This window comes from Taeniopygia guttata, chromosome 3 (genome assembly GCF_048771995.1).
Source record: "Taeniopygia guttata chromosome 3, bTaeGut7.mat, whole genome shotgun sequence".
In the NCBI taxonomy this organism is placed as follows: Eukaryota; Metazoa; Chordata; class Aves; order Passeriformes; family Estrildidae; genus Taeniopygia; species Taeniopygia guttata.
Window position 1 is genome coordinate 105813016 of NC_133027.1, and position 16694 is coordinate 105829709.

The 16694-nt window shown below is 44.3% G+C and overlaps 1 protein-coding gene across 2 annotated transcripts in view; it reads left to right on the forward strand.

Moving 5' to 3' along the window:
* Window positions 1-332: 332 nt before the first annotated feature.
* The window catches only part of TGFB2 (transforming growth factor beta 2), a 61250-nt gene continuing 44888 nt past the window's right edge, over window positions 333-16694 (forward strand). Inside the window, exon 1 of one of the 2 annotated variants that reach the window (XM_004175099.6) lies at window positions 333-1227. In XM_004175099.6, coding sequence (XP_004175147.1) covers window positions 885-1227 — 343 coding nt within the window. In that variant the 5' untranslated portion in view covers window positions 333-884. The remainder of the gene's footprint in view (window positions 1228-16694) is intronic. The other variant, XR_012055326.1, reaches the window with a different exon arrangement.

A 16694-nucleotide genomic window follows, 5' to 3' on the forward strand; every position in this document is an offset into this window, starting at 1 on the left:
CGGAAGGAGGAGGAAGAGAGGAGGGAGCTGGGAAGAGCTGTGCGGCGCGCAGCGGCCCGGGCGGGGGTGGGTCGGTGCATGCGGCGCGGGGCGCACGCAGCAGCCTGCGGGACGCGGCCGCACCGGGGATCGCCGCTCGCCGCGGCCGCCGGGCGCCGCCGCGGGGCCGGAGCCGCCGCCTGCCGCTGCCGCTGCGCCGGGCCGGGGCTCGGCGCCGCCGGGCGCACACGTGCGCGGCTCTCGGTGCCCGCCCGCGCCGCCGCGGGGGCTGAGCGCCGCCGGCCGCGGGGCGGTGCCGCTGCCGCTGCCCGCCGGGAGCCGTCGGGCGCTGCGGGCGCACGGCGGGGCTCAGCGCCGCGCCGGCAGCCTCTGTGTGCCGGCTGCGGCAGCGCCCTGTGATACCCATCACTGCGCCTTCTCGCCCTCCTTTTTTTTTTTTCTTTTTTTTTTTTCCTTCCCCCTTTCTCCCCCCACCCCCCCTTCAGATTTTTGTTTTACAGCGCGCTGAGAGCAGCCTCTCTGCCATTTACTTGATTTGCAGGTTTATTGTATCTATTTGGGGGCTTTTTCCCTCCTCCTTTTTTTGCTGTCCGGCTCACTCCATCCCCGAATTTTATCTAGTTATAGCAACTTGCTTTTTCTTTTTTCTTTTTTTTTTTTCTTATTAATATTGCTGGTGTTTTTTTCACTAGCGCCTCCCGTGCGTTTTCCGATTGCGAGCTGCCCTCGCAGTCCCGTTTTTAAGAGCATTTTGTCTGCAGCTCTCCCCTTTGTTTGCACAGATCCCCTTTTTATTTTTTGAATTTTTTTTCTTGTTGTCGTTCGTTGTTAAAGTCACTTTTTTTTTTTTTTTTGGGGGGGGGCGCTATATTTAAACTCTTAAAATGCACTGCTATCTCCTGAGCGTGCTCCTCACCGTGGATCTGGCCACCGTGGCTCTCAGCCTGTCTACCTGCAGCACCCTCGACATGGATCAGTTTATGCGCAAGAGGATCGAGGCAATCCGGGGGCAGATCTTGAGCAAACTGAAGCTCACCAGCCCCCCGGACGAGTACCCCGAGCCCGAGGAGGTGCCCCCGGAGGTCATCTCCATCTACAACAGCACCAGGGACCTGCTGCAGGAAAAAGCCAACCACAGAGCCGCCACTTGCGAGAGGGAGAGGAGCGACGAGGAGTATTATGCCAAAGAAGTTTACAAAATAGACATGCAGCCTTTTTACCCCGAAAGTAAGTCCTCTGTGTTTGTGCATGTGTGCGTAATTTCGCCCCCGAGGCTTAGCGGTGCTCGGCACCTTTAAATAGTACCCCCAAGCATCGTACTCTGCCTTCTTCGCTCGGCTCGCTTGTCATCCTCAGCATCGCTTAGGTGGAGGCTTCTAGGGTTTAATTTAGGTGACGGGGTATCCATATGACTGGGTGGGTATGTTGTGGGCGACCACCTGTTGCCCCAGACTCCCGAGGTTTCCAGACCCCTCTGAAGTGACCCAGGGATTCCTCAGGGTGCCTCTGCTGCCACCACCACGGACCTGAGCACAGCTCTCCTCTCCCGGGATCCCAGCCCCTCTCCCGGGATCCCACTGCCACCCCAGCGCCGGCTGTAGCTCCCCGGCAGCCCCGTGTACAGCCTCCAGAAAGAGCCAATATCTTTCCGCTGCTCTTGTTTCCCTTGGAGTGTCTGGAACGGGCCGGTTTCCATCTCTCCATAACTGAAAAGAAAAGGAGGTCTTAAAAAAAAAAAAAAAAGTTGCCAGCTCGTCTTGTCTGTGTCCCTTTAGAACATTGTCCCGCAGTCTGCTGTTCGCATTGGTGCTCAGAGAGGAGAGAGACGTCCTCCCTCCTCTTCCCACTTTTAACTAGCCTCCCCTTTCGGTTCGTGGGCACTTTTCATTTCAGGTGCAGAAAAACTTTTCCCTTCTGGGTAGCCTCGGTTCTTGGAACCTGTCTCAGCCCGTCTGCCTTTTGCTGTTTTTAACGTCCTTCTGGTGATCCATGCCACGTTTTGCACAAAAAAAAAAGAAGAGAAAAAAAAAAAAAGAGGGTATAAATGTTCTGTGCTTACCAAATCCACTTAGAGTGATTAATAATCTTAACGACGTGCCTTTTTGTTTTGGTAGTGAGGCTTAAGTGCATAGAAAAAAAAAAAAAAGAAAAAGCACCGCACTGCCTTAAAAGAATCTAGATCATCATCATGCCGAGGAAAGTGAAATACCAGAAGCAGAAAATAACTTCACCGTTCGCATAACCAAACCCTAGTCCCTAGTCATTTCATTTAGCTCGCTTCCCTCCCCCACCACTTGATGCCCTATATACTTGCTGTCTGTTTCTCAAAAGTACATAGCTCTTGCTTAAATAGATAATTCAGCCATCTTGGTAACTTTATCCTAGAGTTTCTAATTGCATTTTCCCCTTATTTATTTTTAGTTTAGCAAGTTGTAGCTTTGGGGCTTGCTGTGTCTTGCATGGGATAGTCCTAGGATGCCAGCCAAGGTATCTGAACCCCACGCTCCGTGCAGCTGCCTCCCTTTCTTCCTTTAGTCTTAAATGACAACATCAGGTACAGGACATCCTGGCAGTCAGAGCCATTTTATTATTGTAATTATAGCACCATCCTTAATAGCCATGATAAATACACTCCACCCTTGTTACCCTTGGGGAAGAAATACTTTCTTTTTAAAAAAAAACCCACATATTTGGAGCCAAATGGGTATGAGCAGAGCGGTTCAGTATAATTCATAGCCGTAGCAAGAACACAGAAGTCATGCTTGTCTTCCACGTTGATGTACTGTGTTATTTTGCTGGTGGTTTTGGTAGAAGTCAGCATTTCCTCTTGAGACCTGTTAGATCATGCCCAGGGCAGAGGAGCAACCTATGGGCAAAGGTTAGGAAGAGCTGTGGCAGTGCCTTGGCTTGGGGAGTTGGCCCTGTAGCAAAGAGTCTCTGAGAATTGTAAAGTGCATCTGTCCTGGGCACGTCTGTCCTCTCTCCTTGCTTCAGCAAGCTGCAAAGAACCAATAGTCCAAAATGCAGCCGCATACTTCCCAGAAAGTTAAAATATCTGTGGTGTGTGACTTGGATGGTATTGACAAAAGAGGATCTATTTTTAAAACCTTGTCAGGGGCCAGGTTTGGTCTGAAGTATCGATAGAGGCTTTGGAGGAGCGCAGGAGATTGCAGGTACCTACCAACAGAGTGCATCAGACGTTTGGGATCCGCGGCCAGCTCGCAGCACATCCAGCACTACTGTGCGAGCGGGGCTGTCGCTAACATCAGAGTAAGTAGGTTAACTGTTTTTCCACTGCTCTCTAGTTATGCTGGATGGAGAGAACCTTTCCAAAAAAGACAGTAAGGAAGAAATCACTCCACCATATTTTAAAGGAAGAAATTGAAAGCACAGCTCTGGCGGCCACAGGCGCTTTCTCCTAGGCATTTCAGAGTGGATTTTTTTTTAACTCTGCAGTGTCTGCTGTGTTGGAGAGAGGCAGGAGGGAGAAGGGGATCAGTGTGAATGCACTGGAGGTCAAAAGCTGCTGGAAGGCAGGCATGGGAAAGATCAGTGGTTCAGTTTTTACCACAAGTTGTTAACGTTCAGAAACTGACTACAACCCAAGTATTACAAATATGCTCTAATTATACTCATAGTCAGCAATATATCACTACAGATCGCTGATAGGTCTTCATGGGGCATTTTGTAAAGTTCAGACTAAATATTTTTAGCAATGAGGAGATTTAAAAGGAAAACTATAAGAGATATTGTATATACCCTAAGGCATATTTTGTCTTAAATATTATCCTTGGCCAACTGTACTGTATAAATACAGTAAATATGAATAGAACTGGCAAGATGCCAATCTCCTGGGATGAATTTTAGTCAAGAAGGTATTTATGGGATATAAATAATACTGTGTCAACATTTAAAGAAGGGATCTGATTAGTTTTGAAATTATTCATATTAATCTTTTCACATGCTGTTAATTTAAGGCTCAAACTAAAGTTGTGCTAAGGTTTACTGACAGTTTGCATTGAGGAATTAAGGGGGTATCTGGCTTGAGAGTCCACTTGAGGTTAAGGACATATTGAGATATAGGTGGAAATTCAGTGAGTCAGGGACTGCCGACCCAAAAGAAACAGATGCGAAGAAAAAATACTACAAAGATGTTTGGAAAAAACAGAAAGCTTTTATCTGTCAGGCATGCCTTGTGCTCAGGACAGTATGCATGTGTATGAGTCTGAATCTCTCCTAAATCCAGGTGGCAGTCAGAATTTCAGGTTTTCCAGAGCAGTTTGAAGAGGAAGGTTGGATATGATGTTCTCTGAGCATAACATCAGAGAGTTCTTGGGAATTTTGTGCCTAGGCAAAGTCACCTGAGTAAATGCTTAAAACTGATTACTGTGAATGCTGGATCACATTAGAAGCTTGTTACTTACCAGTTGTTTGTTGAATATCTAGGGCCTGGTACTTAAGCTAGGTGATGACTGACTAAACAGAAATTTAATGCCAAAACAATTAAGGATTGTGAATTATAATGGTAATGAACAACGGGCATACTTGGGAAAAACAGGCAACACATGTATTTGGAGGCAAAGGCCTATTCTGTCATCTTCATTCAAAGCAGTTTTTACCGTAGCCAGTGAACTGGTTTGCAGTGATAGCTTAAGGCCAATGCAGGTAAATTTTTAAGTTTTCTGCATTCTTGAAGATAGGTTTATAAGTACTCATTAGCCTAAGAAAACACAGTTCTTCTGGGTTTAGGCCTGGTTCTTCATGAGTTTTAAGCTGCCTTAGTGTGAAGGAGCCTCCTTGGGTTCCATCCTGCACTGGTGGTGAGGATTAATCTCAGGAGCTCTGTCCCATGAATATTGCTTTACATAGGCCATCCTTCTGCTGAATATTTGCCCCATGAAAGACAACATTATAAGCTGGCAGGGCACAATGACATGCTTCTACTTTATCAACAAGGACTCAATTTACCAGCAGTTACACATATTTGGGTTCCTTGTCTTCAGGGTACCAGAGCTGCTCCTGCAGAGGGCTCCCAGCACTGACTGCATCATTACCACAATGCTAACAGCTCACCTGTGTTTGCATTTAGCACAACACAGAGTCTAATCTGATGGGTTTTCCCGTGTTATTAATTATATGGAAACAGACTCAGAAGGAGCAACTTACTTGAAAACTTTCTAGCTATGCTGGACCTATGTTGTGCTCTGGAGCACCTCTTGGAGGAGGAGGTGTTTGCCAGGCGTACTCTCTGCATTACAGACAGCACCTGAAGCAGTGTGAAGGCTTTCCCAAGGAGGGACGTGGGGGGAACAATTTCTTATTCCTTAAGGAATTACACTTAATGCAGTCTTCATAGGTGGAAAACCCCAGGAAATTGCAAATGGCTTTAGAAAGGCAAGGGTAATTTTCTAGACAGTAGTCCTCTACATACTGAGAGGGATAATAAAATAACATGCTCTGGTGCACTAATGAAGGGCAGCACCACATGTGCTTCCTGCCTGGCTTCTGAATCACCAGCCACTTCTACTGTTAGCAGGGTGCCAAGCTGGGAAGCAGGGGGGAAGGTCCAAGAGCCAGTCTGGAATGATACATGGTCCTTGATTTCCTTTCAGAGGATGAAGCCTGCAGAAAAGCTAAATACCCATGACTCCCCTCTTTAATACTGCATGGTCAGATGAACTACAAGACAGGGCTATATTCCCAAGTCCTTTCCATAACCCTCCTGGAATTTCTGTCTTGTGTCTGTTTGAAAGAGGCACTTTTCACTGTAGTTTGGTGAGTGGGAAGGTTTGACAGAATCATGGAATCATTTTGGCTGTAAAAGACTTAATGTCATCTAAGTACAAGTGTTAAGTATCACTGTGAAGTTCACCACTAAGCCTTGTCCCCATGTGCCACATCCATACTTTTAAATACCTGCAGGGATGGTGACTCAACCACTTCCTGGGCAGCCTGTTCCCATGCTTAAAAGCCCTTTTGGTGAATATGCAGCAGTGCCCCAGCTGCTCCCCACCCTCCAGCCATTGACAGTGGGAATGTTTTATAGTCTCAGAGACCTTTCTGGAAATGTGCTCTTGTCTTCTACTCCTGGCTGGAGATGGGCAGGGAGTGCCAGAGGTTGTGCTGCTCTTGTGGGCTGTACTTGCAGGACTAGTGTGAGTAGGAGATTGAGTGAGGAAAGCAGAGCAGCATCTTCATTAGATACTGGTTTTAGCCTTGCTCCTCTTTGGTACTCTGCATGAGAACTGTAGTGGCCATCAGGATGGCTGTGTTACTTTGAAATTACTATTTCCAGCATTTTGCTGTCAGCTTGACATTTCTGTCTGCACCAGCACTGAAGAAAAGGATGAATGAGAGAACTGGCTGTCATTCTCAGTGAGCTTCTTCAGAACAGTCCTGAAACAGGCACGGAGCTTCACACACATGAAAAGGCTCATTAGCATTAAGGCTCTGTGTATGCCTAATTAGCTTCCTGAGTTGGGGCCCAATTTATGGTGCATTTGCAGGGATGAACAAAGCCAGACAGTTCAAATCCCTCTGACTGTGTTGAAATCTGTCATTGGGGCATGGGAGCCCTGTGAGAAGGAAATGCTTTACAGCATGTTTTAGAGGGGAAAGAAGAAACTCTTCAGTGATCCTGAAGAAGGCTAACACTGTTGGGCAGCTGCTTCCTTTGCCTTTGCACTGATGTGCTAGACTGCTTCTGTATTACAAATAAAGAGAGGAACCCCAGGGTATGGTGACAAAACGAGTCATGAGTGAAGACACAAATGTTTTTGCTCCTGTTGTGAAACCACATGCAGCAGGTTTTCAAGCCGGCAGTTTTTAGCTTGAGGATGATACACTCCCCAGGTATTATTTAATGTAATAATGTGTTACGGATGTTTCTGCTGGTTTGTTTAGATAAAAGGGCTGGCTTGGTCATTTGTTTACGGAAAGCTCACACCCTGCCTTCCACCACAGGCTGTTGCTTGCTTCCCCTTCAGTCTGTGCTGTGGATAGTCAGTGCCTACTCCAGCATCACTCTTAGTTGGCTTCCTGTAGTAGTCAATCTGAAGCAGCAATGTTTCTTCTTAAAACACCTCCCCCGTGCTTGTCCTTGCTGTCTGTGCCGTGTTAAGTGATTGCAGCTGGGCACCCGACTACAAAACACACAGCTGCAAGGTATAGGGGAAAAACTGAAAGATTTGTCAGTAACAAGACAATAAAATGTTGGGGGAAAAAGCGCTTAGTGTCAAGGGTTGTGTTTTATCTCCTTCCAGTGTGACCAGTGGTGTTTGGATTTATGAATTACTCATGAGGCTGTTCACTGCTGTGGTTCTCTCAGCTCGAATGGTACAGAACTGGCTTTGCAGAAATGAAGTGCTAGACCTGGCTTTGCTAGACTTGTCTGGTCTTTACAGGTTTTTACATGTTTTTGGTGCTATGCAAGTTGGTCCACAGTAGAGAACTTGCTTCTTTGGGTAAAAGAGCATTCTTTAAAACAACCAGGTTTTCCAAAGGGAACATGGCAGTTCATGCCACTGGGAAAGCTTCTGGCTCCTTGTGTTGGAGGCTTTGTTGGAAGAGTTAGGGCAGCTGTGCAGAGAGACTGCTCGCTCACTGTGAAGAGACAGGCTCTGCTGAAATGCATCTTGTGTTGCTGTTTGGGCTCTCTGGCATCCATGTTTGGTCCAGGAGATGCTGGACCTCACGGGCACCCCTGCAGCAGATTTGTGGCAGAGAGTGTGGAAAGGATCTTCAGAAGATCTCTCCCTTGTCCAGGTTTTAATTTGGACAGTGACTGAGGAATGCTTCTCATTTCAAGTGTGATGCTCATTGACATATTCAGGGTCTTCATTGTAGAGCAGAGCTTTTCCCCTCTGAATCCCCCTTAGGGAGGAAGTCTCTTTTTTTGTTAAATAATACTGAGTACAGTGTGCTGCTGACTTCAGGTTATTAAAAATAACTGTATAAATTATAAAACATAAGTTGACCTCATAGCCGACCCTGTACTGAGCTGGAGGTTAGACTTCCAACATGAATTAACCTGTAATCCTTGTAATACTACATTTTAATACAAGGAAAACAGTGCATTGTATTTCAGCTTCCACAGGGTGGTCTTGATTCAAGTGTCACCACGTTTCTAAAGATATGCTGTTTTCTGCCAGTCTTGGATTTGTCCCTCTGCTGTAGCTTTCTTGCACCAAAATGTTCTGTTCTTCTCTCCGGCTGCACACAGATTTGTTTTGCTTTTCTTGCTTGAATGTTGCTTTTCAAATAAGCATGTAAGTTGCATGAAAATAGACTACTGTACTGGACTTCAGCATGAGCTGTGGCATAGTTTTAGGCAAACTGAGGAGGGCGGGGAAGGAAAATGTTGTGATACTGACCTTTCACTTTGCTTGTTTGGCTCCTTCCCATCGTATCTAACCCACACTGCACTGACAAATACCACATCTGTCTTGACAGGCAAGTTCACAAATAACCATTCATTCATAACTTGGAGCTGCTGTAAGACTCCTTATGGATTGCTTAATCTGACAGTTGTGCATTTGAGCAGAGACTTTGAAGCAGACTTTGCAGAATGACCGTGGGTTCAGTCTGACTTTGTGGGAGCTCAGAGGGAGGTCTCGTGTGAAAGAGCACACTGTGCTCGAGGGTGCGTTGCGTGTGTGCATGCGTGCGCACACGCGCGTGCACACATTTCACAGTATTAAAACATCTGCTGTTGCCAAAGCCCAAATTGGAATGTTCTGGGAAAGATAATTTAATTTTTAGCTTCTGGATTCATTTCAGTGATGGTGATTTCAACACTTCCTGGGGAGAGTCTATCGGTGGTTATGTGCATCAAATGCAGCAGTAAATCTGTCATTCTTTCCATTTCAGTTTTTCAGGCTTACAACTTCGTTATTTTTCCCTGTTTGGCTGGTGTTAGTATCCAATGTTTTCCCTGGCTTCATTTCTTTTAAACCCCTGCTTTGAATTTTAAAAGGCAAGCTAAGCCTGTTGAAGTTCCTTCTCTTACTTGTTTTTGTTTACTTACAGCATTTGCAATTCAGCAACTAGCTCAGCTGAAATAGTGACGGTAATATATCTTTACCATAGTGATGATTGAAAGATAGGAATCAGAACATGTTGGTTTTCATTCCTTGGGGTGGAAAAAAAAAACATTCCACAAAGTCCCCCAACCCCGTGGGTGAACTTTGTAATCACAAGGCTGAAAAAACTAATAAGTGTAAGCAGCACTGACTCTTTTGAAGTGGTCAGAGAGCACCTCGCAATCACTTATTTGATGAAGGCTTCTGCAAGATAATACTTATTAATCCTGAGCCCACAGTTGTGTTTGCAGCTGATCTCCAGTACCCCAAATTAACAGAGCAGTCCTTGCTTATTTGGGAGGGCATAGTCCAGTATGTATAAAATTACTTCTTTTGGGCTTTGGGCAAACAGTCATAAAGATCTCTTGGGCTGCCAAGATGTACACTTGGAAGAACACCTGCAAAACTTTACATCTTCCAAAGAGCATGTAAAAACAATGCTGCAACTTTAGCCTCTTCTGATGCAGCACTGGGTTGAAACAATGGCACAAGTGGCGATCAGAGCCTGGGGCAGGCTGCTGCTCCTTGTCCCATCTCTGCTTGGTCTCATGGGTGGCCCAGACTAGCAAAGCTGAGAGACATCTCTGTTCTCCCTGACTATGGAGGGGCAGCTCTGCCCTTTGCATCGTAGTTCCTGGCCTTTGTGCTTTGAGGCTTTGGTGCAGGAATTGATCCAGCTGACTGGAGAATAGTTAAACTGAACACTTAATGAATGCCTAGTAAGCAAGATCTATGGATCTGCCAAGGTTCAGGTCCACTGGCAGTTCATTTCTACCTTCAAATGCCTGCAGGGGATATAAGGGATATTTGCCTTCAGGGAAGCATAAATGATATTTTGTATTCTCCAGCATGATAGGACATTGTAAACAGTCTGGAGATGTGTTGGATCTCTGCAGATCATTGATGTTCTCATTCTCACCCAATCTCCAAGAGATCCAACCCAGTTTTCTTGGCTGTTGCAGTTGGCTCTGGGCCTCCCTGGCAGAGCAAGGGCTTGTATGTCTTGTGCCAATCGCTGCTTTATGCTCAGATTTTTCTTGATGCACGCTTTGGAAGTGAAGTAGCCACATTTCAACACTGAGGTTTGCTGAAAGATGTCTGTAGGCTTCGCTTGTCGTGCTCGTTGCATGTTTATCCAGCCCACGATGGCAGGCTATTGCAGCAGACACACATCTCTAGGTCTGTGAGGGGGGAACAAGTTCCAGCTTTCTTGAAAATCAATCTGCTGTTCTGATCTGGTGGTGTGATAGGAACTGAGAGGCTCCCTGCCAGGATATACAGTGTGCAAAGCAAGGGAGCTAAATGAGCAGCTTTGGCCCAGTTTGGATGGACTCGGAACAGATTGTTGGGGGCCTGAGCTTTCTCTCCCTCTTTGAATCTGGATTCCCTTGTTCCAGCTTGCATTTCTCCCTGATGCTAGGAGCCATGTATTTGGAAGTTTCACATTCCCCTTGCTAATCAGGGAAGAAAAGAGCCCCAAAAGAATCTAGAAAAAGAGATATTTATGAAGGTGGCCATAGTCTGAGTTACAACAATATCATGTGTCTGAAGGAACTTGCCTCCTTCCAAGCTGCAGTCCCATTATTTACCACACTGTATTGGGAAACCTAATTTTCTCTGGCTGGAAGTGTATTTGTTGAGGTGGAGTCTGGAAAGGAATCTGCCTCATGCACACTTGCCACCACTGGGCCAGCTATACATGTGATACAGTCAAACCTTTCCATTTCTCTGCCTTTTGAGAGTATGTTCCCCAGATTAAGGGCCCTGGTCCAAAGCCTGCTGGAAGTCTTTCCACTGGCTGCAGAAGTCTTTGGTCAGGTATTAAGTGTCATTCCTTTGTTTCAGGGAGTGGCCACATCTCCAGTATATATTGGGGTGTATTACTGTAATGTGGTGCTTTCCCCTATATTGAGTTTCCACTGGAGACATTCTTCTGCGAAAGGCCCTGAGAAACAAAGCCCATGTTGGAAAATAAACACCTTAGTTAGCTTTATTGATGGACTACATTTGTTGGCAGATGTCATCTGGGATCAGCATATGGTGGCAATATGGCAAGGACTGCAGAATGCAGAGAAGGAGGAATGAGTTAAAGGCCTGTACTTCTTAGGTATTCCACATCTTCCCTGGTCTAAAATAAATGACCATCTGACTGCAAAGGTCTTGGCAAATAAACATGCTATAATATATCTTTATCATCCTCCCTACAGCAAGTTTTTCTCTAGAAGTTCATCACTCCACATCCAGAGGCTTCTCAGAAACATGTGCAAAATCAGACCTCAGTGCCCAGAGCAGGGAAGAATCTAAAGGCTTTGACTAAGAATGTGGCAAATCTCTGTGCAGTGGACTGTAAAGAAAGGTCAGGGCTAAGCCAACAAGGTGTTTTTGTATTATCAATAAAACCTTTAAAGTCAGTTCTGCATAGAGCGGGAGCCAGGAGGACCATTTCTGAAAGCCAGTTTGCTACATGATATATTCTGAGTTTACAAGCTGGAAAGCCAAGAAGTTTGGGAACAGGAGCTGTGCTTATAGCATGAAGGTGCATGTGGTTTTACATAAAGCCTCTCTCACTTGATGTGTCTCTAAGCTCACAAAATAACGAGTTAACTGCTGAGATACATTGTTTTGCATGGATGAAGAGCTGGAGCAATTTAATTTGAGTCAGTAAAGTCACTCCAGATTTTTTCCTGTGATGTTGGAACTGGATTGCAGGAATTGTTTAGGCAAGAAGAACAGTCATTGAGGCCAGGCCGGTAAGCAGCACCTAAAGGCGTGGGTTCTTTGGCCTTTGAGAATCCCAGCCTTTTGTTCAGATGAAGACTGAGGCAGTTAAATCTGCTTTGCTGATAAGAAATGTCCTGATTGCTGTTTTGTATCATATTTGTACTACTACTGTATACTTCTCAAAGCCTGAAAGAACTCAACGTCCAGCACGGGTTGTTGAGGTTTTGTTCAAAAAAGCAAAGCAAAAAGTTTGGTTTGTATTCTATCTGTGTGGTACTTCCTGTGTCCTGATGGGATGAGATTTCATTTGATTCAGGATATGAAAGCAAATGGTTTGGTTCTTGTTTAATAAAAGACAATATTTTAGTGTCACAGGATATAAAGTGCCTTAACTTAGCTGCAGGCAGCTTTCTAATTGAACCTGTATGTTGCCCAGCAACTGAAGGGGATGCTCATCTCAGCAAGGATGAGGTGTCCTTCTCAGGATGTAACATTTCCAGGTCTGTTCACTCATTGCTAATCAACAGCTGATATCATACTTTAGAAAGGATGAGACTGATATTGCTCTAGGAAGCTTTGAGTTTTGGTAGAATGGGCAGGTTAAAAAAGCTGGAGGCCCTCATTATGGTCTGATCTCTCTACCTGCATATTCCAGGCCATTGAGTTTTGAATGAATTCATTTTTGAAAGGGAGTTCACAGCACACTTGGTAAATTATTCCAGTGATTAATTACATGGACTAAAAATGGGTATCTTCATGGTTTAAGTTGTTTAGCTTCAAGTTCTAGCATTTGAATCTGGTTTAAACCTTCACTTGCTATTCTGAAGACCCATTGTCAGATCTGTGGGCTTTCTGTAGGTACCCACAGGAAAGGGAAGTTTTGGAGAGGGGAACAGATCTGGCTAAGAGTAAGCAGATGTGGCTGTTGGAAGATGCTGCAATAAGCAGCCAGGAGCTCGGCATGGGCTGCTTTATCCAATTTCTTGTGTCTTTCAGATCTGTAGACTGTGATCAAGCCACATCTCTTTAAAGTTTAGTGTGCTGTAATCCATGAGATACTTCCTAGCCTTTTCAGTTATTGTCATGGTTCCCCTCTGAAACTCCTCAGCTTTATTCATGTTCTGCTGAGACTGTGGACAACAGTATTGGACACAGTATTTCAGGAGCAGCTGTGCCATTATCAAGTTACATGCATGTTGCAAACTCCTTTAATTCAATACTACACAGTTCATGCAGCTAACTTTGGCAGTAGCTTTGCCAGGAGCTTTATAAGAAGAAGTTAAAAGTAATGCTTGGGTAATTATCCACCAGGGTCTCTCCCAAGTTCTTTTCAGAGGTACTGACTATCAGATGGAGTCTCCTACTTTGTAAGCATGGTTCAGTTTCTCTGTCCTACATCTATATTACCACACTGAAAAACATGTACATGTTGATAATTCACAATTCAAGTCACTCTCTTTTTGGTGCATCTTCTTCATTATTTAACACATCTATATCATTATTGAATCTGCAGTTGATCAGCAATGGTTTGGTTCCCTTCCAGATGATGGATAAAAATATTAGGCAGTAGAGTACAGTAAAATGGGACCTTTTGTAGATGCTTTCCTCTCAATAATGGTTTGCTGTCTACCATTGTATTTTAAGTCTCATAAAAATGCAAGGCTTTGATTAATTTACTGCCTGGCCCTGTTTGTGTCCTGTTGTTCCTCTTTTCTAATGAAGCCATTATGTAGCACCAGCTTAAATGTCTTGCAGCTACCCAAGTACATTGTATTAAAACAATTGTCTTACCTGCCTGTGTCACTCACTAAGGTACAGACCAGTGGGATCTCTTTTCCTGGAGCTGCTGTGGATTATACTCCCTTAGTTCTCTCTGAGCTCATTCTCATTCCCACACTTCACATATTTTTTCTGGGATCAGTACAAGGCTGACTGTGTAAGTGTGATATCACGGATTGCCTGTTTAGGATTGTGTATGAACATTTATATTCTGCCTCAAATCTTTAAGGTATTTTTCGGTGTTTAGGATTTATTGAAAGCTAATTTTAATAATTTCCATTCTTCCCTGGACAGTTCTTTAAAACATCCTTATGCAAGTTATCCAGGCTTACTTGTTTCATGGTGTTGTTTTAAGACGTTCAAAGTTGCTGCTGAAATAAAAAAAAATCTGTTCATCTTATACTTGCCTAGCTATTGTATCTCCAGAAGCATGTTTTATATTTCTGTACTGCTGTTTCAACAGTTATTATGTAATGGAGGAATATCACTGTTAAGCTTTAAGGAAAATCACTGCTAAGCTAAAGTAAATCTCATATCTAAGTTTCTTGGCCATGGAATTGGTCATCCCATTTGTTTTTTCTCATCTGTTATCTGCAGTTCTTGTTTTCTGATGTTACAGTAGTTGTCAGCAGCTATTAGTTTTAGGTTTTTTTGTTAATATATAGTTGTGTTCTTAAATTTTATCTTCTTATGGTGGCATCCTTCTGGTTTCATTATGGTTCACTGACGGTTTTCTAAACTGAGTGGTCTAAGTGTCAGTGCATTATCCTGTCCTGTGTTCTCTGTAAACACTTCTGTCCAGTTGATTCAGTTCATCATTGTATCATCTTTGTATGACTAAATACTAATACTAAATAATACTAAACCCATATGTTCAGTTCTTTGGGACTTCCTGATTTTGTGCAGAGCATGAGTTAGTATCTTCTACCTGAGCTTTGAATCTTGCCTGTCAAGCACCTTGCTTCCATCTTAAAAATAAATCAGTACTTATGTCTGGCTCTTTGAAGTTGCTTAGTTGTTGAAGTGCCAGCAACCTAAAATCAGGGTTCTGTAGAGACCAGCTCATCAGAAAGACACCGTATTTCCTCAGGAACCAGGTGTAAAGACTGGCAGAGTTTTGTGGCCCTCATGCTGGCGAAGGCGAGGTGCCACCCGCCGCTCCAAACTGCAGAGCGGGTGGTGATGGCTTATCTGGGGCTTGTACCATTGGCAGCTCTTCCCTCTGAGAAGCAAGGGGCCAGACACTCCAGCTGTGAGTTTAGTTCTCTTGCCAGAAACCATAATTTTGGAAGGCAAATAATATTTTTGGGTTCCTTTTCCGTGTTCAATAGCACAAGACATGGGAGACCTCCAAGTCACTGACTCAGTTGGTGACTCCATGTGCAAAGTAGTTAGTGGATGTGTTCTTCCTACCCCACCCAGAGGTCTGATTCTTTAACCTACAAAGAAATTTCACTTGTACTAAAAACAGTGTAGGGGGCATAATGGATCCAAAGTCATCCTAGTAATTGCGACTTAGTAGAAGGACCTTGTCATTTGGGTTACCTGTACTTAAATAATAGTTTATATGCTCATTAGCACTAAATTGGAGCTAACTCTAGCATGTATCTCCATAGAGCAATCTGGGTTGTTTCCTAGTGGTGCTGTGTCAAAGAGAGTGACCAGTTACTCTGCATTAATGCTCTCTGAGTTAGTTAGCCATGATTCCATGGTAGCAGGATTTGTGGCGAGCTGAACATGAAGCTCTGCAGATGAGTTTCTCCAGGTTTTGTTACTATTCTGTCCTGTCTGTGCTGCAAATTCTAATCCTTCCATGTCCATCTCTATAGCTGTTTCTGGGCTCAGTGAGCAGACACATTTGCCATGGAGTAAATTTTAGGGATATTCAGAAGTGGCCTGGGAGCTTCCTGGGCCAGCTGCAGTGAAGAAGCAGAGGAAGGAGTTGAAAATTGAGCACCTTTGCATGGGCAGACAGGTGTGTGTTCCCTGCTCACAGGCAGCCAGTGGCACTGCTAGTGGCTGCAGAGATTTCCTGAGAGAGGCTTAAAATCTCTGTGCTTTTCTGTTCCTGATTTGCACTGCACCAGGGTGTAAATCATTTTAATTGTAATTACTGTTACAAAGCAGGAAAGATTGAACAATTTTAATGTGGTTTAAAACTTTCATTTCCCTCTGTCTCTAGCACTCATCTGTTGTCTGCTGCCTTTATCTTAATCATTTAAAGATGTGTTGCCTGTGCTTTGAGTCTGTGAATCTTGACTTCTCTGCAATGAAAAAAGAAAAACCCAACGTAGTTTTCTTTTGCTTTTCCTTCATAATACTTTTACTTCTTGTAAGTAAAAATAATCCTTTTTTTCTTTTCTTTTTTTTTTTTTTTTTTTCTCCACAGAGTGAAAGGGTTGGACAATCCAATCTGCTTTTCTTGAAAATAACTTGCTTTTATTTCCTCCTCCAGCCAGGGAATAGTTTGGAAAGGCTGTTCTCTGGACCCTTGGCCGAGCAGGAGGAGCAGCCAGCTGTGCTGCTTGCCAGGGGAACAGGAGCTCTTCCTGGCAGAGGTGGGGCGAGAGGAATGGAGCCTGTGCCGTGGGACTTGCTTTCATCTCCTCCCCTCTCTGCAAGGCACTCCTGAAATTTCCTGACCACTGTTAGATCTTCCAGTTAGAATAGCTAACTAGTGAGGCCCACTTGTATAGAAAAAAAAAGCTATAAAGGAAGAAAATGCAGCTTGCTCTTATAAACAGCAATAGATTAAAAATACTAATAAGGGAAGATGGGTGCTCCCACGTGTCACTATTCACGTGGTGTGAGTGCCTGTTTTGTATAATCATTCACATGTATTTCTTCTATTAAAAATAAGTCTATGGTTTATGCTATTCCATTTTATTATTTGGGTTCAGATGTGCTGGAATGTTCTGATTCCCCCTTTTTTATTTTTTTTTCCAAATTCCTTGGTGTATTTGGATTTGTGGGTTTGCTTTTGGAGGCCCTGAGTGTTTCAGAGTATCTCAGCCCTGTTGCTGAGGTGAAATATTGGGCAGGAGTGCATTGCGCTCTGGCTTTCAACTCCTGCAGACAAGTTGCTGTCAGCAACACTGCAAATGCTTTACTTCT